Raw genomic sequence first — 22299 nt, forward strand, 5'->3', positions numbered from 1 at the left:
GAAAAAGTAAAAGGAGCACGACGCAACACGGAAGAGAAGCTCGGCCTGAAATCTCTTCAGAGGTTATCGCGCCCTGTATCTATTTATAATTTAATATCTTCCTAGTCCTCAAAGCTCAAACTCTTCACAATCTATACACTTGCTTCGAGTATAACTTGTGAAAAGATTGATATAGAATGTTGGTGAAGAAAAAATTTGACTTGCTAGACAAAGTTCAAAAAAAGTTTTCTGTGCGCTGTCCCTTTCCTAAAAGTTACCATAATAACTCTGTTGCTAAATTGGTGTTGTACAGTGTTGTTGTTTGTACTTTTAAACCATTTGTGAAGTTCTTAGAGGAAAACAATATTTTTGTTTAAGATAAACATAGAGTTATTGTTATCGAGTTTGCCAACCGTTTTAAAACCGAATTGCCGTTCTTTTTTTAAATACATAGATATGTTCATAGCTGGCCACACCCACGTAACCCATGTTCATACCGCTACAAGTATTTCTAGGTATTACGAACCACTGAGTGGAACAAAAATTTTTGGTGAAGTTGTTTGTATCCCAGGTATCGGAAGCGGGAAGCATATCGAGCCATGCCATTGTTATATCATTGTTATTATTATAGTATCATAGAGTTTTTATACTCAGCTGTGAATAGCAAATATAGTATATTTATTGTCGACAGTATTCAGGAACCGTCGAATACTTTGGTTAGGTTAGGTGGTAGCTGATCTAGTAGGGAAATAAATCAAATTTGGTTCATGTTTTCTTTTGCACTTGCCACTTAAAATGGACGAAATCGGACTATAAACTTGCCAAACTTAAGGTTTAAAAATTAAAACTTACATACGATTTTAAAAATCGCTACTCTTGTTAATACTATTTAAACAATTATTTTTGAACATTAATAAAAACCATTTATTTTTTGTAATTGATATAAGAGAAAAATAGCAAAATTTGCACACCGCGATGAATTTCACTTCTTCATCAGCTAGCTTTTAGGGTACTTAGTTTTGAACTCGAAGTAACCTGCATTCATACTGGTTTTAAGGCAGATGCCTCTATTCACTATGCCATTTGAATGTCCCGCGTAAAACGTATCTTTTTCCATGCTACTTTACTTCAAAAGTTTCACTGTAAAAATGCGAGAAAACTTTTAAATGGTCGTCGATTAAAGCTGGCAGCTGAGTATATAATGTTCAGTTACAAACGAACTTGCATTCCCTTACTTCTAATATGAAAATTTTATTATTTTTTTTTTCAGATATAAATATAAACCATAAAATGCGCAAAAGTTTTTAGTGTTAAACAAGTAAGCAAAGTGTCTTGTCGTGTAAAGGCGTAACAACTTAAGAAACAAAAATTTAAATAGTGCCAAAGGAAGAAGCTATGTGGTTTGAAAATAATATTTTTTTGCTAGTCACAAATTTTTTTAGGACTCCGGTATTACAAAGTATTACAGATTTTGAACAGAATAATAAAGTGGAGCATGGTTTGAATACTGAACCGGTGGACCATTCTGAAGATGAAGCAGGTATGAATATAAACATAAAATTTAAAACTAAAGAAAGTGCTGATTCAAAAGAAAAAGGTTCTTAGGGAACTGGTTCTAAGTGCAGAAAAACCTTTGCTAACCAAAGTAAATATCCCCTCTATTGGTCTTACGTAACATTTTCAGTAATTAAAGGAATCTCTGAAGTATCCTTCGAAGATTTATTACAAACAGAGCCGGAGCAATTTAGGCTCGTATGAGTTAAACCTGAACAGCTTAGCATTGAGTGTATAGTACTTTGCTGACCCCTGCATAGCGAATAGCAAAGAAATTTGTATTCCTAAGATCTGCCAGTGTTTTCTTAGTTGCACCAAGACCTAACTTTCCAAAAGAAGCATTAAAGCATGGAGGTAGCCGAGATTTTACATTTAAACTTTTCCAGATATTTTCCATCTTAAAGCGGGAGGTAATGGAAACATATTTTAAAACCAAAAGAGAACTACAAAAAGTAAAGGTGTGCTTAGTACGATTCGCAGGTTTACAGTTCAGTTTTCATGTTATGCCTACTTGGTTTTAATTTATGGAGGTATCGTTTAGCAAAGGCAGCACAATTCAACGTTCAATTTATTTGATACTGTCTGCAGTTTAGATCTTAAGAGTGGATACTTATAAAAGGAACTTATTCTTAAAATATTTTGAGTCTCTAGTAAGTATATTGTTTTTAATTTTTTGTATTTGTTTTCAGATCTTCAGAAAATCTTGATCTCTTCGAAGCTTCGTATGATATCAATATCACACCTTTAGCGCTCCTTACATAAGCGAAATATCTTCAATAAACTGTGGAAACGACTCCATAACGTAAATTTGCGAAATTTTTTTTTCGCATTTTTCATATGTATTTGTTGTTCTAACAGTTCTCTTAACTTTGCAGAGTTTTCACCAAATAAAGCTGGTTAAAACAAAAATTAGCCTAGTCAAATGTCCATTCAATGAGCATTGATGATCCTCAAATATTATTGGAACTGGAGAACATGAATTACCAACATCTCATTAATTCTAAGTCCATTATACAGCAAATGTATAAATACATACATGTACATTGAAAATTAGGTTTAAGCTAAATTTAATAAATGCAAAAAAAAGTATATTTCTTGATTTATTTCACTGGAGCTTTTTTCTTTCAGCTATCTACGTGAACAAATTGAGTACTCTCTTGGTCTTTCTTCGCTACACTTCACAGTCGGGAATAAAAGAGTTTAGGGTTTTTCTTAAAGCGTTATAAATCCACAATTTTATTTTATTATTTAATAATTATAAGTTAATTTCCAACTTCAAGTCACTTGCTTAAATTTCTTTACAATTCACTTTCTTCAAACTTGGTAAAATTTATTAGTATTTCAATATATACATATATATACACGACTTTGTAATAGGAGCGCGTCCGCGGTTGCCGTTTGGTAGTTCAAGACTGATCGTGTCGGGGACGATGGTAGTTAAAGCGTGTGCGATGGTAATGAAAGCGCCTTTCCACTCGCCGCGCACGGCTGCGCATGGGAGTTTCGCCGCCGTCTAAATATCATTGGAGGCGGCTTAAACACTACGCTTATTATGAGAAAAAATTTCAATACACAAGAACAAGCTGAAATATTGTCGAGTAACAAAAAAATTGCAAGGTGGTTGCATATTTTTTTTATAGCAATTCGTACTAATTGGCTCAAGGCCAACAGTTTTTTTTATTTGGCTATTATTGTAGAATGTTTATATAATTTTTTCTTTACTGTATTTAATTAACGAGACATGCTGTTGTTATTGTATTAACGATAAAGACACTCCCCGAAGTTTTTGGGGAGTGTTATCGATGTTGATGGTCTTTTGCCGGATATAGATCCGGTACGTTCCAGCATTTCGGGCACCATGAAGGTACTAGCCCTACCATCTCGGGAACGATTTGTATGAGCACATTAAACCTTCTAGGCCATCTCGCACTCCCCACCCCTAGTTCCATGAAGAACTTGGGCCCGCCAGTGCCTCGGCTGTTAATGAAACAGGATTCTCCACGGATAGGTGAGGTTGACAATTGGGTTGGAGAAGCTATATATTGCGCTGGCAACCCCTTGAGAGGGTTGCGCTACATAACCCCTTGAATAAATTTGGTATTTTAATCGCCTCTTACGACAGACATACCTACAGCGGGTATATTCAAAGACCCCTGACCCGCTGGGAGTGGCGAGATATGCTCATATTGCTTATACAATTGTTTTTGTTTTTGATATTAGAGAAAATTGCAAAGTTTTACAAACGGCGATTAGGATTGAAAAGCATATATGTATATAACCACCCTGACCATTTTGGCCGTTTCATAATAAGTGAAGTTATCTTTACCTGTTTCGTGATAACTGACACCCACTCGGAGCACTAAAAAAGATCTTGTCTTCCTCCACCTGTACCAACCAACTAAGTGGAGGCCTTTCCCTGCTTCCAAATACGAGTGGCGAAAGTGCGTATGGATCATTTATATAGGTATTCTCTAAGATTTGTCTTATGCTTTGTTGAATTTTAGTGTCATTATTTCGCACAGTACCCTAGATAGAACCTTATACGCGATATTAAGCAGGCTGATACCGCGGTTAATAGTATTGTATGTGGAATCAGCTTTTTTTGTAGTTTCGGCAGAACTCTTGGTTCTATCCTAATTACACCGTTCTAAGTGAGTAGTTCCGAGAGCCAAGTGGAGTAATCAACAGATATATGTTTCTGAGCAGCTTTAATTGAACAAAATTTCTTAGTTTTTGTTATTGTAATTAGAGAAAAATTGTAAGTTTACAAACGGCGATGGTTACTAGGACATGTTTCTGAATTTCACTTCTTCATCAGCTAGCTTTTCGGGAGCTGAGCATTGAACTCGAATCTCCAACATTCATATCAGGGCAAAGGCAGATGCCTTTAGCTGCAAAGCCATATGAATGTCCCGTTGTTCGCTGTACAATTGGTCTCTAAAAGTTGCCTTTTTGTTTATATTCCTTTTTGATCACCATGTAGGCACATACACTCTGTATGTAGTTTATTCCTAATAGTGTGGATATGATTTTTAGGCTCGCTTTTGAAAGCTTAGTAACATTTGTTCGGATTTTTTACAGTATTTGTTTTTTTTCTTAGTGTCACCGCTTGCTCTTTTTTCGCTGTACAGAGGCGTATTTTAACTGCCACAATCCGTTAGAATTTTTTATAATCCTGAACGCTGAATTTAGCGACTATAAAAACAAAGACCTCTTCCTTGCTCATTCCGCTGTTTAAGTTGCCCATTTGGCTTTGATGTTATGACGGGCCAGTCACCATATATTTTTTCTAGTCTCTCGTAAAAGAAGTTCTTGTCCACGTCGCCGCATCATTTGTTGTTGTTCTGGGCGAAAATATATATTGTATTGTAAACCCTAGCCTTAATGCGGAATGAGGCTAAATGCTCGTTGATAGCCGTGAACGACAGTACTTGGCAGCGAAGTCTTTTTCCCCCAACCTAGCCTGGTTCAGAATCCTGCTTCCGTTCTTTTGGCCACTGCGGTAGACTTCTTAAGGCCCTTGATTGTCGTTTTGTTTTGCCATGACTCTTGTGTCTCCTGTATGGTGGCGATGCCAGCCTTTGTATACACGAGGGTATGAACCAGCCGGGTAATTGCCACTTTGCGTGAAATAGCCCGGATATACATACATACATACCAGGCATATGACCACAAACCGTTGAAATTTATCCATTTGTAGTGTTGCTATAGACAGCTCTGTTATACTTGTGACATAAGCAATACTAAACGTATAGAAGTTCTAAAAAAGCTACTAAAATATGAGTACAGTCCGAGAAGAGTCCTCAGCCTTATCAACATCCTTCCAAAATATATTTTGTATAGCCCAATAAAGGCACTTGTTGGAATGTATATGGAATTTAAATTTTGATAAGAGCAATTTTGCGCGCTTGCATTTAAGTAATTATTGTAGTAAATATACGGTGGCATAAATGGAGTGCCTAGATTACAAACCCATAAACCGCTAAGCTACATCGATCAAAATTATTGATTTTATTTTGAATAACTGAAAGTGGTTTTTTAGTCTTAACATCGTACTATTTAATCTAATTAATGCTATAAAAGGTCTTCATCATAGCCGTTGAGAGGGTAGTTAAAGAACTGTTATTCGTGCGAGCAGTCAATACTTACAATGAATACTGTTATAATCGTTTTGGCCATTGTTGGCTTAGCATCCGCAACAGAAGTAGACATTTGTAAGTACTCTTCTCTTTATAATAATTATTAAATGACGAATGATTATAAAATATTTCTTAACACGTTTCAGCTACATATTCGCTCTCCAGTGAAGCTGTCAAAGCTATTGAGAGTATTCGTGATGAGATGCCATGTGGTTTTCCTGAGCTCGGCATTCCACCACTCGCTCCGCTGGTGCTGCCACAAAAGGAAGTCGATATCAACAATGAGCTATTGCAAATGAACGGCGCTATTAACAATTTTATCTTGAATGGCTTAAACGATTTCGAGATCCATGAGTTCAAAATCAATGCGATCACTAGCAAAATTACATTCCGTTTCACTTTCAGAAATATCAATGTGGATACGTTTTACGATTTAAGTTTATTAGCAAAGAAATCTGGTTTCACCATTAACATGATCGGTAATGGTCGAGCTAAATTTGCTATTAAAGATATGAGTATCAGTGGTACGGTTAAATACTCGTTCGGTGTTTTGACTGGCAAATTGAAGATAAAGTCTATGAAAATTCGCACAAGAATCGGTGAAGTCGAATCAAATATTGAGGGTGTGCTAGGTAAGGGTGATATTAATACGAGAATGAACAATATGTTGGCTGAAATGGTAACACTTGGCATCAATGAGAATGAAGATCAAATTACCGAAACTATTGAAAAGATGGCCATGCCAAGAATGAATGATGCTTTAAAAGAAGTCAACATATCCGATTTGATTCACGGCGGCAATGGTGAGCCGAAAGAGAAGTGCAATGTGCAAACTAATTAAGAACAGTGGTTGGTTGGATTTTTTTAATTTACTCAGATAATTTTGTAATTTTTAAAATAAAATAAAATTTGTTCTCAAAATTAATTTGGCAAACTTACGTAAATTATTGAAAATTGATTTTACAGATGAGTGTTTGAAGCATATGAAAAAGCGTTACGTTTGTAACTCCAGCCACAGTACGAAAGTTTTGGGGTGCTTCTGATGGAGTAGTTCATTGCCGAATGGTAATGAGGCACTTTACGTGACCAGCACCTTATGACAATAGCCTGAATGCAGTAAAGCGACTTATTTCACCTCATGAGCTTTCGGGCTAACTCATCTCGTATATCTGCTCTCCAAAGATGTTTGGAGTTAACAGTGCTACCTAATAAGATATTGGTAGTCATATAAATTTATGGATGTATCCAAATCCATATCCCTGTCCTCATCCCTATTCCGAACTCTACTCTATCCCTATTCCTATCCATACCCATAACCCTATCCCTATTTTCATCCCAATCCATATTCATATCCCTATCCCCATCCCTATTCCTATCCCCTGTCCCTCTCCGCGTACTCATTCTTCACCCGTCATTGTACATCTTAATTTCTCTCACCTCCATCTCTCTCTTCCCATTATATCTTTCCTCTCTTTTTCGATACGATTTTTCGCAAACTTCCACTTACCGAAAAAGTAACACAAATATCAACGTATATTACGAGCTATTTGCAGACAGAGTTTCGAACTAATCACAGCACAAATAGGACTTTTTAGAATAGGTTGGTCCCTAGCCCACTTCAGGCAAAAGGATACTTGCTAAAAGTATCTAAGAAAATCGGATACACGGATTTGCTACTTTTAATATTTTCCTTCCACAATATTTCATGCCGACTCCACGATTATTTCAAAGAGTTCCATATATTATTTTGCCAATTTTTCCAGACGTTTGTTAAGAGGTCTCAAACTTGATAAAGAGCGTTAAGTCTTAAAAAAAGAGGGATATCCGGTATAGATTGTATATGTAGAATTTAAGAGGAGGCCTGGTATAGATACTCAGAATCCATATTTACCCTACTGACCAATTAACTTAAAGAGCATCGCCACCTTTCTCTAACAAGCAAGGTTTTTACGAAACGTTAGTTTTTTCATTTCTTTAAAGAGAGAAAGCTTTGAAAGATTTGAATTTTGTTATACATTTGAGTGCACTCCCTACCAAACGGTTTTTAAAGACCTAAAAAAGTGTAATGATATAACTTTTACTCTGAATATTTTCATCAAATTCATCGAGTTAAAATCGTTGAATGCAATATAAATCGGTTGAGTAGAAGATCAGCTTATCTTGTTTGCCAGTTCTAAAGTATCCAATGACGCTGCGGTTAGCAAATCCAATCCAAGAAACTTTTAAGATGTGACAATTTTTATATTCGATTTCAGGAACACGTTGGTACTAACCCTATCCCAGGAATTAGTTAAAACACCGCCTATCTCGGGATGTATGTGAAAACCGTAATTTCTGTGAATTTTGACCACGAAGGGTCCTTCTTTTTTTTGTCAAAAAAACGCATATCAACTGAAAACGAATGCATAATATCAGTTTTCTCTTTTACACTTTGGCCAGCGTAGCCGAAACCAGCTGAGATTCCAAATGCCATGTTGAATGTCACCCTATCTCGGCTGCTGCTGCGAAAGCGTTCTATTTTTGCAAAATTTGAAATACGCCCTACTTAATCATTTGTTTCAAGAATGTGCCACCGAAGAATTTATTTCAAAAACGCTCTATCTTAAATAAACCCGTATTGAATTCATACTGAGATAGAAAGTTTTTTTTTAAAGAATTTCTAAAATAGGGCAGCCGAGAGACGGTATTTAGCTGATTCGTCGATTTGGAAACATATGCCATCTTATACGAAAACCTTTACTTTGAGTTATTTCGATATGACATTTAGTTGGAATAAAGCAACAAACGTCAATATATTTTAAAATTTTGTTTGGCACTTAAAATTGTTCTCTATTAGTTTTTTGCAGATCTAAGTATATATTTTTCGAGCGTAGGCCTGCAGAATTTGGTTCCAAGTCGGCCTTGTTAATTTCATCTGTTTCGGTTCCTAAAGATTACCTAATTCCTGTATCCAGCAGCTTCGTCCACTTTCGATAGGAATTAAGGGTGTTTAATAAAAGTATCTCAAATTTGAAACTTTCTTAAATAACTTTATTGCTAAAGAAAAATTTGTCAGATAAGAATTCGGACATTTTACGCTTAATCTGGAATTGTCCATGCAGTTTATGTGAATAAAGTTTACTTGAATCTATTTTTGGGTATTTTAGAACCGAGTTTCAGTGCTCCTAGCCCCAATTTTTAATTTTGTTAGTAATCAAGTTTAATTCCCCTTAGACCTTGTTTTTCGAAACCGAGTGCCAGTTGCATTAGATCTGCTTCTTTGATTTAAGATTCAGACACAGCCATTTCCAAAACATTTTTAAGCTATTCAGGTTCGCCTTTTAAGGAATATGGATAAAAATTCTGATTTGTTTGGTGAAAATTTAGATGAGCACAGTGTTATTTACAAGCCGAGCGCATAGGCATGCGATCTAGAATTTATCAATTCACCTAATAAAATTTGATTGTTTTGGCCAAGTTATTAGCAAATTTTTATGAACAAATCATATATAGCTTAGCCTAAAATTTAAGTAAAAGAAATAAGTTTATCAAGAGCTAGCTATTTAGCCTATAAAATCAAGCGATTGGCAAGTACAGGCATTCAGTTTTCTTCCTATGTTCAACACGAACGCATAACTTAAAAGTGTCCAAATTATTCATCGTACGAAATGAAATTCCTGTTAGTGTTGTTGGCAATCGCCTCTGTGGCCACGAGCCACGAGTTCCAAGAGCGTATTGATGGTAAGTGTAACACAATAAATAAAGGAAAAAAAAAAACAAAATTGGTAAATCTGTTTCCGAAACTTGTACTTGTTTGAGGAGGAAGCTAATGTGGATATATATTTTTGTGAAAGACGGAAATCTCAATTTACAAATAGTGAAAGAGTTTTTGAAAAAAAGCGTTTGATATTTGTGTTATAAATTAAATGTTTAAATAAAACTAGTTCATAGTCAAAAAGTAATAAACAAAAAAAATTTGACAGCGGTCGCCGTTGTATGCTGGTCTTATCGTTAGCTTAATGTGAAAATGTGCTAAGTCACTTTTTTTGAAAAATTTTATTTTAATGCAATTTCAAAACTGAATTCAAAATAGATCGATCACAAAAAAATATTTAAATTTTTCATTTTTACGTGCTGTGTGCAATGATGTGTAAATGTGCTAAGTCGTCAGCTGTTAAAAAGAATGTGCAAAGTCAACAAGTCAATAATATCAATCTGAATTACTAGTAATTTCTTTGTGCGCACATTTTATTTATTTATTTAATTCATTCAGTCTAAAAGTACTTGCTTTGGTGTTTTTGTTGTATTAACGATAAAGACACTCCCCGAAGGCTTTGGGGAGTGTAACCGATGTTGATGGTCGTTTGCCGGATATAGATCCGGTACGTTCCGGTAACAAAGCACTATTAAGGTACTAGCCCGACCATCTCGGGAACGATTTATATGACCACATTAAACCTTCTAGGCCATCCTAGGCTAATTCAGTGACGAACTTGGGGTCGCCAGAGCCTCGGCTGTCAATGAAACAGGATTCGCCACGGGTAGGTGAGGTTGACAATTGGGTTGGAGAAGCTATATATTGCGCTGGCAACCCCTTGAGAGGGTTGCGAACACAAACCCTTGAAATTGGATTCACCCAATTGAGACATGCCTTTGGTGTTTGGTCAATGATTTGCGCTGACCATAATCTACTTCAATTCTTACATGCCGTTAACTAGTTATAGGTTATTTCGATAAAAAATCTAATATGCCGAAGATCACGCAGTGGAATATATGGAATGAACAAATTAGATAAATCAGAGCAATTCGTGCTAAAGTTTATTACATTATAGGCAAGCATGAGTGTGATAAAAGTTCTTCTGTCATGCAAAGCCTGAAGACCAAGCAATTTGTGCCTGCTGGTATACGATGGGAGGCCATCTGGCCAATGAAGCATACGTAATGCAATTTTTGTAAACAATTTTTAAACTCTATCAGTTTTATAAGATTTAGATTCATAGAAAGGATTCCATATTATTGAGCAATATTCAAGACCACTTCTGACCAAGGATAATAAAGTGCCTCCGACGTCATAGGGTCCTTAAAAGTCACTGGTGTTACGTCTACTGAACCCAACCATTGCAATAAATTTTGAAACAATGAAGTCAATGTGACTAGAAAAAGAGAGTTTGGAGTCAAAAAATACACCCAAGTCTTTACTCTTTTGACAACTATTAAGAGATTTAGCATTTAGTTTGTAGATAAAGTATGTGGCATTTTTTTTTTTTTTTGATTAAGGCACAACACAGCATTTGTTTGAATTTAAAAATAAATTATTGTCTGCGCACCATCCGTAAAAAGAGTCCAGATCATAACCGTTACAAATAGTTTAACAAATTAATAGTATTTTTTGTGAAATATATAGTTTTAGTGTTATATTTCAAGCATTAAAGGGAGGAGTGATGGGGAAACATGTTGAGTAATAAGTGCTAAGTCAGGAGAAAAAATTTGGTTTGAGTGCGGAAATTGTGCTAAGTCATAAAATAGCTGGGTTAGCATACATGATTTTTATTTATCTTTTTCAAAGCTTCTACACTCAAAAGTATTGAAACTAAGGTATCCTCATTCAAAGTTTTGAAAAAAAGGTTATTTCAAAGATTATTCATTTTTTCGTCCCCTGTAAAATTCGTAAAAAGTGACTTAGCACATTTTCACATTAAGCTAACGTTATATTTTCTGTGCACTTGGTTTGAACCCCACTTGGACTCTTTTTTAATCACGCAACACCAGTTTCTTATGGCGTTTTCTTTTCTGGAAAAATGTTACCCTCATGTTGCACTCATTAATTCTAGTCTTTGAACGAAATCACATCGCGCTATGTCAAGTGGCTCTATTTGTAGGCAATATGATCCCTTTTCTTCTTCATTGTAAAATATTTTGTGAAAGGAAAACTCGCACTCACGAGAGAGCTAAGAAGAACCAAAAGGGCGACAATATTTTAGAAAAGAAAACGCCATAAGACATTTTTATTGTTTTTTAAATATATAACCTTTGGCCTTTGAAAATGAAGTCGGAAGTTGGGTGAAACTATATAGGATGCCCAGCAGCTGTAATCGATATCAATTGAATTGAATTTGAAATACCGAACGAACATTCTGGTATGTCGCATTTGCAAGATATTTGACATTAAACGGATAAGATTTTACTGAATCTTAATCTTATCGCTTAACGCTTTTTGCTTATAACTTTATTAACAGCAATTTAGCATTTTCTTATCGACAATATTTGTACATAAGTATGCATCTATGCTCACAAGCTAAAACAGCTTAAATCGACAAAAATGTATATCTAAGTGACTTCGGATTACTTTCTAAATCTCTACTGCCCATGGCGTCTTCCTCTCTCTCTCTCTCTCTCTTTCTCTCCATCTTTTAGTCCCCTATCCCCATACTTCTATTTATCCTTCCCTATCCTTCGGGGAGCAACCTTATCGCTACAACAACAACAACAACATCCATTTCCTTTCCTCTAATACTTCTTTTTCACTCCCCGCTACGTTCTTTCCCTTCCTTTTTCTCTTCCTCGTCTTGGGTTAGGTCCTTAAGAACTAGTTCTGAACAACACAGCACCTGTTACGCTCGGCATTCGATTAGCAACAGTTCGGAGGCAGTCATACAACCTGCAGTGCGAAACTGTCACTTTGCGCGATTGTCTCCTTGAATTTGCTCTGCAGGTATAGGGTATTTTTGAAACAAATTCTAGGATAGGGAGTTTTGGAACTGTTAGCCGAGAAAGCGTGATATTCACTCAGCAGTCGATATACATAGATATGTATAGAAGATTTAAAGGAAAAAATAATTTGTTTAACATTGTTCCTGTCATTTCTTGTCTAAACCTCCACATGTATTTTACTCTTTACAGCTTATGACCGCTCGATATCAAGCCAAGTCATTGAGTACATCGAGAAAATTCAAAAGCAAATGCCATGCGGTTTCCCCAGACTCGGCCTGGGTCCATTATCACCTGCACGGCTCTCGCATCGTGAAATTGCGCTCAACTCAGATAGCCTAGCTATAGGTGGCGAAATCAATGATTTTATTCTTTATGGTTTGGATGATTTTGATATTGTGAATCTTAGAATAAATGTCATCCTAAGTAAAATCACTTTCGAATTCAAATGGCCTAAGATGCATTTCGATACCAAATACAATATGAATATGAATACTGGCAACAATAAATGGAAATTGGGCCTTAATGGACGCGCAAAATTAGCCATTGAGGATCTGACTGTTGTCGGCTCAGCCAAATATAGTATGCTTAGTAAATTGCGCTTGAAGGAGTTGAAAGTGAGCGCCACTATTGGTGATGCGAAATCCGAAATTGAGAATTTATCTTCAATGAAAATTGTTAACAAAAAATTGAATGAAATTGTTGAGGAGTGGATTTTGATGGTTGTTAATGAGAATACAAAAGAAATGGAACAGTTGTCTAATAAATTTGTGGTCCCTTTGGTGAATGATAAGATCGGTGATGCTACTTTAAGTGATCTACTTGCTTTGATTCTTGGCGGTGGCGGTGGTAGTCAAGAGAATCAAGAAGAATGCATACCAGCAGAGGCCATAGCAAAGGATGTACTGTGATGAAAGGACTAAACTTAAAAACTTTTGGTCGGAAGAATCCACACATCAACTCAGGCTGTATACATTTTTCATACTTTTTAATAAAAACTTAAAAATTTTAACATTTTCTTGTTTTAATTTAATGGATATAAGTTAACCTGGCGGCCACCGTGGTGTGATGGTAGCGTGCTCCGCCTACCACACCGGATGCTCTGGGTTCAAACCCCGGAAAAGCAACATCAAAAATTTTAGAATTAAGGTTTTTCAATTAGAAGAAAATTTTTCTAAGCGTGGTCGCCCCTCGGCAGCGTTTGGCAAGCGCTCCGGGTGTATTTCTGCCATGAAAAGCTCTCAGTGAAAACTCATCTGCCTTGCAGATGCCGTTCGGAGTCGGCATAAAATCATGTAGGTCCCGTCCGGCCAATTTGTAGGGAAAATCAAGAGGAGCACGACGCAAATTGGAAGAGAAGCTCGGCCTTAGATCTCTTCGGAGGTTATCGCGCCTTACATTTGTTTTTATTTTTTATATAAGTTAACCTATAAAAAGGAATTAACTTTTTCTACAAATTAGAGGGACGGGACTGAATGTTTTGTGCCGACTCTGAATGCCAGCTGCAAGCTTATGATGAAGATGAATTTTCGCTGAGAAGCTTTTCATGACAGAAGTACACTCGGAGCGATTGGCAAACTCCGGACGACCCCGCTTAGACATTTTTTTTTTCTAAACGAGACAACTTTTTTTCTTAATATTTTGATGTTGCTCCTCCCTGGCCTTGAACTTAGGCATTCCGAATCGAAATTTTGGTTCTAAATCTATTTTGGTTTCTATATTTTCATATCTGTACCACAAGCTATAACAGCCAAAGTCGAGTATGATCAAAATGAATTGTTCTGCCAACTTAAATCTATTATCACACAACTTCACTGTGACTTGTACTCAAATGAAAAGCACAGAGACAACGTCCGCTTTCCCCTTTCTTAAATTTGTGATAACAACCAACTAAAATTTTGCTTGAGAAAAACCCCTTAAGTTGTTTAAATAGTTACATTTTGATTTGTAAGAATAACTAAAATAAAGTTCAGCTGCAAGAAACTCTTTTATTGCGTTTGTACTAATGTCCTATGTTAAAAAAAAAGCAAGAAATAAAATTATAGAATAACAATCAAAGTTAAATTGCCATTTCAAAAATTAAAAAAGCGTTTTGTAAAAACAACTAAAGTGTGTCTTTTGTTCTATGTATATTTCGTAGTTAGAACAAAGAGGATACAAATTTTTCAAAATCTTTGATTAAAATAATTTTAAACATTTACCTGAAAAATTGACATTAGCTGTTATTATATGAAAGAGCAGTTTTAAAATCTTTGTCCGTATGCGAGTAACGAAGGAAGAAATAAATTTTTTCACCACGAAAAATTAAATTAGCAAACGCAACAACCAAACCAAAAACTGAGCACACAGGGTGATGCCGAGCATTTATTTTTAGTTTATTTATTAGCCTGTATGAAAATGTGGAGAGCAGCTCAGGTTTCAGACTTTGCTATGTGTGGAATGTGGAATATAGCACCATACCCAATAGGAAAACCCTCACATTAAGCACTTAAGCCCAAATGACATTTAACCCAATGCGGACTCGTTTTTCAAATATTTAATCAGTAATATGGGATTTGCATAGTACGCTTGCCGCGTCGATGTATATTGGAACGATTTTCCGTCATCCCTTGTCAAATAAAATTTGGAGACAAGCCGGTTTCGGCGTTACGTCACCGTCAGTGTCATTTTTCGTTCTGATCTGTGCTTATGTGTTCTATAAATATTTCGTAGGTGCATGAGCATATATTGGCAATTGCTGAATTTCAATTTAATGTTTGTGTTTGTAGCAGCGCTGTTCTACTTTGACGCTTTGACAGCGCCATGAGTTAACCAGATCCTAACTTTTTACCTCGCTTTAAATTCCGCAAACTTTGTATAGCAAGATATACTTGTGGTAATACATTAAAGTCATCTATCAGGCGAAGCTACGTAAGAAAGCGTTCTACCTAAATACATAATGTATATAGAGAAAGTGTCAGCAATGAATGCGTTGTTTTACTTAAGGTTCCACAACAAAGTTAAGGTAGAAGTAACAAAGGTAATTCACAATTTGTTAGATACAGGATATCACAATTTAAAATGCAGAAGGAAAAAGATATTAGAAGTCAAAACGTAGCCGAAAACGAAAACGGGTGTCGTGTTATCGAAGTGATATAAATTTTCTATCGATAACAAAACTAATAAGTTACTGAGTTTTTATCGACGAATTCTTGGTTTGTTACCAAAGCTAAACGATTTGTTATCAAAAAGTGATCGAAATGTTATCGACTTAGTATCAATGTGATCGAAAATATATCGATTTGCTATCAACAAATTATCTATTTGATATCGAACAGTTACCAATTTTTTATCGGCGTGTTTTAGATTTGTTAACGACGACTCATCGGTTTGTTATGAAAACTATACCCGATGAAACTTCAGATCGCTGACTCATCTTTAGCCCGGCTATAACAAGCCGATAACAAACTGATAGTTCGACGATAACAATTCGCTGTCTACTACAAACGCCTAGGTGGGCTCTAGTAAACTTCAAAAAAAAAAAAAATTGTTTTCTTGACGTACATCCGAATGTTTACACATCGAATTTCACGATTACTTGGTACTCAAGCTCTGTTTCAGGATGCAGGAGTGTATTTTCAAATAATTCAGACTGAACTGCACAAGTAATTGTTTATCTTAAATAGTTTCAAGTGAAGTTTCACTAACCTGGTTTAGGGACGGATTTGCATAGAACGCCTTATCCAGTGCTTTGTTTTGACAGATAAGTTTATTCCGCACCGATACATAAGTGATGGAAACTCCATTTGTACGATTAATTGGCAAGGAAAGAAGAGGAAAAAGAGTCGAGATGCAGATGGAAATGGAAATGGAGTTGGACAAACCATGGATGAAATTATACATTAATTAAAAAGGCAAACATGATACGGGATATGCGACTAGTTGCACAAAGTTGGTAAAAAATGTTGAAAAAATTAGGCAAAACCATTTTTCATAGAAATGTCATAATACAAAGCTTTATTATCTTTTTTTATATTTTTCCTGCATTGGGAGGAGTATTTGTGTGCATTTTATTAGCTCTATTTCTTAACATTATTTTTCTTCTAATTTTCAATTATTGACAAAGCTTAGCGCTGTTCCTCATACTTAGAATCTCAAATTTCCCCATTTCTTAAAGAAATTGTACGCCAATTGCCCTTCTTGACTTTTTTGATTTCTCTTTAGAAGTACTAAAAAAAAAAAGTAAAGGTAAGTGCATAAAGCACACAGTGAAATAGCCGCTGGCATGTAGCAGAAACAGAAGGATATCTCCAGACATGCTCTAGCACACTTGTGAACCGTGAATCTGTGTGAAGTGCATTCAGGTGTGAAATATTTCATGGAAATTGGAGTTGAATCGTAATGACAAAGACAAGTTGTTGTTGCCAAGGGCAAATTTTTGGCTATTAAATTATTTGCTAAGGCCAATGAATGCTTTTAACAAAATAATTAGAAAAAGGCAGTATTTTATTTCAAGGGTATTTAAAAGATAAAGAGATTAATTTAAAGAAAGTCGAGTATTAAGCTACACATATTTTTTAGTTCTAAGAAAATGGGTTTTAACCTGTTTTAATCAGTTACCGCTGGCAAACGACATATTTCGCTACTTATTCGGCGAGGAACTACCAAAAGCGGCGGTACGAGAAAAGGGAGCGACAAAAGTCTTCCTGAAATTACGCCAGGTGGCGAACTGATCAATATCTTAAATAAAAAACTCGTTAAATGGATGGAATCTTGCAATCGAGCTACACACCAAAAGTTTAAAGCTACTCCACAACTTGGGGGCAGATGCGACGTGAGACAAAAAAAAAATATTAGTTTTGTGTGCTTTGTGGAGAATATGGTTACTGAATGAACTACCTCAAAGAACTAAATAGTTCACTAACTACGACACTAAATTTTTAAGTATTTTGAAAGATTAGGTTTAAATGCGATGCATATAACGAGACATTATGTAATCATCTGTGTTTCGTAAGGAAATATGTTTCAGGAATTTGCAATGAGGCCCAAAGGAAGGCTGGAGTGGTTTTTTCTGAATTTTTTTATTGGGCGGTCAACCGCTTAACTAGAATCGCTACTGTAGATGTATCAACGCAAAAATCAATTTACTGCATAGAACCCAGGAAGACTAACTCCACCCCATAAAGCCGTGCACGAAAAATCAGCCACAAAAGTAACAGACGACGATATGCGTTCTTACTTAAATGAATATTTTTGCCACAGACGCACATTTATCACAGAACAATTAGAACTACGCTGCGCAAAGCATGTGAGGTTGGAAACGACGCGTTTTCAAGCCACCGGCCCGAATTTTCGTTTTAACTTTTTATAGCAATTGGTCCTTTTTTATATGCTTTTAAATAGAAGGAACGAGTCAGTGGAATCGAAATAAGTGCAATGCTAATTGAAGACCTCACGCAAACAACACCACATCATCAGTAATTGGTGCTTAAGTGCCTAAGACATGTGTCGTTTCGTAGCAAATCACACCAGCTATCCCTGCTTCGCTATAAATGACGCCAATTTTGAGCACCAAGGGAGGTCAAGTCACCCTCCACCTGCCTCTCCCAACTTAGTGGAAGTCTCCCCCTTCCTCTGCTTCAAACTGCGAAATCGACTGCAATACTTTCTTGGCCAGAGCGTCTTCGTCCATTCGCATAACATGACCTAACCAGCGAAGTCTTAGGGTTTTTAGTAGCCATATCTGCGTAAAGCTTATACAGCTTATCATTTTACTTCCTTTGTTACGCGCCGTCGGCATGACGGACAGGACCATATACCTTCCGAAGAACTTTTCTCTCGAATACTTCAAGAGCCGTCTCATCTTCTCTCGACACCGTCCATGATTCCAAGCCATACATCAGGGCAGGTATAATGAGCGACTTGTAGAGCGTGATTTTGTTCATTGAGAGAGGACTTCACTTTTCAATTGCTAATTTAGTCTAAAGAACAACTCGTTGGCAAGAGTTAGAACACAAAGGTTCGGGTATTTCAAAATTTGGGTTACATATACATACTTCGGAAAAGTGATTAAAAATATCTAGAAGGCTTGAAAAAAAAAAAAATAAAATAATAAAATAAATAAATAATCCTCACTAACCGCACCTGATTCTATGGCAATTTATAAAATGTAACTTCTTTATATTTCTTATTAAAAAAAAAAGCTGAATTGTTTTTAGGAATTCTCACACCAATATTAGCCACTTCTTAAACTTTTCATAATGGAAACTTTCCAACTATAAGTTACAATTCACAAAAACTGAATGCATATGTCAAATCATGAGTAAAATGTTAACAAGCTGTTAGCCAATTTAAGCCTGAGGACAACTTAAAAAGAGGGAAAATAAATGAAATTATTTCCATGCAGGAAGTCAAACTAGATGGGGCAGTGGATAAGTAAATGGGGCTATAATACGGCATGGGGGAAAAATGTCTGGCGGTAAAATGAAAACTTTGAATGAATGAAAGTAAAAGTTCTGCCAAATATTTGGATGTATGAATATGAGTAAGCTGATATACATACAAGTATCCATTAAATTTTTAAAATAACGCTGATGGAAATATTTTCTGTATGTTGGAGAAAAAGTTGAAAATATGCACATGGATTAGTACGAGCATAAAATGTGGGGGTAAGTAAAAATATGAGAAATATTGGTTTGAGGCATTTTAATACCTGCAATTTAAGAATTGCAAAAGCATAGAGCAGACACAAATGCAAACAGCACCCACACCTTGTCTTAATAGAACTTCTATTTATTGAAGGCGTTCAAGAAGCCGACTAAGAAAGGCAATTATGAGCTACACACTGGCATACGAGGTAAGAGACATGAAACGACTGAGATTAGGAATCAACAATGCGGAAAGTGGTATGAATGTTGACAAATCCGCTGGATTTTTGCAATTTCCAAAACTTCTCGGCTGTAAGAGGGTGTTTAAACTGAAGGTAAGTAAGTATCTGTAGAGCCCAATGGAAGATAGCAAGAAAATTTCAAGAGACAGACTAAATTAGTCAAATGAAAAATTACGTTTTTCAAGAGTTAGAGGAAATCTAAAAGGCGAAAGGAATCAATTTGTTTGTGCGTAACAAACGCAAATCACAAAAAAATGGAATTAAAGAATAATAGCGAAAATAAGAAAACTTGGGAAATAATGCGATGGCAAACGAATTAAAAAAAGTACAGTCAAAGAAATCCCAGGACAAAGAAAAGTTAAGTGCAAAGAAATACAAGGATTGCATTACAGTGAAAATAGAATGAGCTCATCCTTAAGTGCCGCCCGCCAACGTATATTTTATTAGCTGCTACGAGGACTGGGTATTGCCGCTTTATTTTTTGTGTTAACGATATGAAGTCAGCGGTGGAGCTAGTGCAATCTGTAAGCGCAACTGCACCAAGCAATTTTCCCGACTAATCACAGCCGCAGCGCCCCTCAATAGAGAGAATAAAATAGTATTTAAATTAACAACGTAGAGAGTATAAAAGGCGTTCTGCTTTTTCCAAAGTGACGGAGGCCTCTTTTTTATTTTATGAACATTTTGGAAAGTAGTAATTTCAACTTTGAGTTAAGTTCTTTCAACAGTGACATATCTGAATTATTTAAAAGCGAGTCAACAAATCGTCTGGAAAAGCTTTAAATAAGTCTTAGAGCAAGGTTCCCATATGACTCCAAAATGTAAAAAGAATCATAAACCGCTCCATATTCATCAAAGTCGGCGTAATTTCAGACTTTTCTTAATATTGTGGCGAATTTTAACATCACTAAGCTGTTAGTAAATAAAGGCACAACAACAAAAACATTAAAGCGAGCTACACTTGTGTACATGAACACATCAATCATCATTTATACACATACATAGAAGGCGACGAAGAGATATCTCACACACATATATGTAGTCATCAGCCGAAGATGTTACTCACACACGCGTAGAGCTCAATTACCAAGCAGGAGATACAACAGCTCTGGAAGGCCAAACGTCTAGAGCCTTAGTACAAATATGCGGACGAGGCAACAGAGAGTATAAAAGCAGAGCAAGCTAAGAAATGACTAATCAGTTTTGATTTAAGCACGCTACTGGTTGTGAAGTATAATTGTGAAGTACTACTCCCAAAGTAATCTAAATAAAGTCCAGTTTGCAATACTGAATGTTGGAGTGATTTATTCAACAGTTTAGCGATTCGAGCGTTAGCAGAGGGAGTATAACTATCAGAAATACCCAGAATTCGTTACAATATTATGGCATTGCTAGCTTATTTATGGCTTCGAAAACAGCTATTTTCTTAGGGTAATTTTGCAAAAATTTTAGCGTATTATGTATTTTCTCCATTTGGTTAGGTGAGCGGAGTCATTGAGCTGCGATGTTACGAACTTTTGTATCACCCTTTGTATCAACGCAATAAACCAACACTGAGCAGAGTTACACAACCTTTGTCGTAGTCTCAGCCAGTTGAATGGATAAAACAGTGCGTTGCAGTATCCAACTCATGAACAGTTGTTTTCATTCCCGCCAGCATAGACAAATAGACAGTCTTTTGCGACGACTACGATATCCGGTGCAAAATTGTTAGAAAATGAGAGCCGTCCGCCATTGCCACTTAAGACATAAATTTACACCGCCACGCCGAATCGCTTTAGTAAGCGTTTATAGTTGGTTGAGACGTCTGAGTATTGCAAAAGTCAAGGAAATGAAATGAATATTTATTTGCAGTTGAACTTTGACTTCGACAAGGATGAAAAAAAAAAAATTGTTGAAAAGAAAAACGAATTCAAATTGTAGTTTGCTTGCGTTTTTTTTTCTGTTCCTCAAAATTTGCGTCGCGTCACTAAATTGAAATTAATTGCCATACACATTAACGTGCTGTTCTTGGCAAGCTCGTTTTTATTTGACAGCAATGATAGCGCTCGATTGACAAGAAAATAACGGTGAAACAATATTTGAATACAATTATAGAAAACGAAATTGACAAAAAACTATAAAATGGTTTAAACCATGGACACCAACGCCCATGGCTCTCAATGGCACATAAACACATGACTTTGGCTCAAACTAGCTCGCAACAGCTGATAAATCTATTTCGGTAGAATTATCACGTATATCAGCCTTCAATTGCGTTGACTTCTCTTGGGAGCACACTCAACGCAAACGAAAAAGCAATTGATCGACATTCATTTTCAGCGAGCTTTACCCACAGTGCATAGTACAAAAATAAATACAAAAAAAAACAAGTAAGGAAGGCTAAGTTCGGGTGTAACCGAACATTACATACTCAGCTGAGAGCTTTGGAGACAAAATAAGGGAAAATCACCATTTAGCAAAATGAACCTAAGGTGGAATGTGTTTGTATGACATGTGTATCAAATGAAAGGAGTTAATGATTATTTAAAACGTAGTGGGCCTTAGTTCTATAGGTGGACGAGGGGTGACTCTAGAATGTGGGTATAAAATTAAAAGTATTAATGAGGGTTTTAAAAGGGAGTAGCCCTTAGTTGTATATGTGAAGGCGTTTTCGAGATATCGACCAAAATGTGGACCAGGGTGACCCAGAACATCTTCTGTCGGGTACCGCTAATCTAATATATAAAATTCTTCTGTCACGGTTTTAGAGGCTGAACTCCTCCGAAACGGCTGAACCGCTTCTCATGAAATTTTGTGAGCATATTGGGTAGGTCTGAGAATCGGCCAACGTCTACCTTTTTTTCGCTACGTGTCTAGGGTCTTGAGATCAAAACGTGGACCCGGGTACCCCTAGAATGTGTTTATACAATATGGATATCAAATGAAAGCTGCTGATGAGTGCTATAGTACAGGATAATTTTCATACAACTGAGAGGCTAGGGTCTCGAGATATAGCCCAAAACGTGGACCCGGGTACCCCTAGAATGTGTTATACAATATGGATATCAAATGAAACCTGTTGATGAGTGC

The 22299-nt window shown here is 36.1% G+C and overlaps 3 protein-coding genes and 1 long non-coding RNA gene across 4 annotated transcripts in view; 3 read left to right on the forward strand and 1 right to left on the reverse strand.

Annotated features, from left to right (window-relative positions):
* Positions 1–22299, reverse strand: part of LOC137239114 (centaurin-gamma-1A-like) — a 455958-nt gene that overhangs the window by 216987 nt on the left and 216672 nt on the right. The gene's annotated exons all lie outside the window — the stretch shown is intronic.
* LOC137241923 (uncharacterized) lies at positions 1298–2622 on the forward strand. Its single transcript, XR_010950030.1, has 3 exons — positions 1298–1519; positions 2223–2335; positions 2409–2622. It is a non-coding gene; the product is annotated as an uncharacterized lncRNA (long non-coding RNA).
* LOC137241922 (uncharacterized) lies at positions 5600–6597 on the forward strand. The gene is made up of 2 exons (XM_067769273.1): positions 5600–5747; positions 5819–6597. The coding sequence occupies exons 1-2, from the start codon at positions 5684–5686 to the stop codon at positions 6511–6513; spliced, it is 759 nt and encodes a 252-aa protein (XP_067625374.1). The 5' UTR covers positions 5600–5683; the 3' UTR covers positions 6514–6597.
* Positions 9235–13371, forward strand: LOC137241924 (uncharacterized). Its single transcript, XM_067769274.1, has 2 exons — positions 9235–9392; positions 12552–13371. The coding sequence occupies exons 1-2, from the start codon at positions 9320–9322 to the stop codon at positions 13268–13270; spliced, it is 792 nt and encodes a 263-aa protein (XP_067625375.1). The 5' UTR covers positions 9235–9319; the 3' UTR covers positions 13271–13371.

Source organism: Eurosta solidaginis, chromosome 2 (assembly GCF_040869045.1).
Source record: "Eurosta solidaginis isolate ZX-2024a chromosome 2, ASM4086904v1, whole genome shotgun sequence".
NCBI lineage: Eukaryota > Metazoa > Arthropoda > Insecta > Diptera > Tephritidae > Eurosta > Eurosta solidaginis.

Bases quoted from the DNA above. Each gene is read 5' to 3' on its own strand.
- LOC137241924 (XM_067769274.1), top strand. From the start codon at position 9,320: ATGAAATTCCTGTTAGTGTTGTTGGCAATCGCCTCTGTGGCCACGAGC. The intron at 9,393-12,551 runs GTAAGTGTAACA...TACTCTTTACAG, and splicing joins GTTCCAAGAGCGTATTGATG to CTTATGACCGCTCGATATCA.
- LOC137241922 (XM_067769273.1), top strand. From the start codon at position 5,684: ATGAATACTGTTATAATCGTTTTGGCCATTGTTGGCTTAGCATCCGCA. The intron at 5,748-5,818 runs GTAAGTACTCTT...AACACGTTTCAG, and splicing joins CGCAACAGAAGTAGACATTT to CTACATATTCGCTCTCCAGT.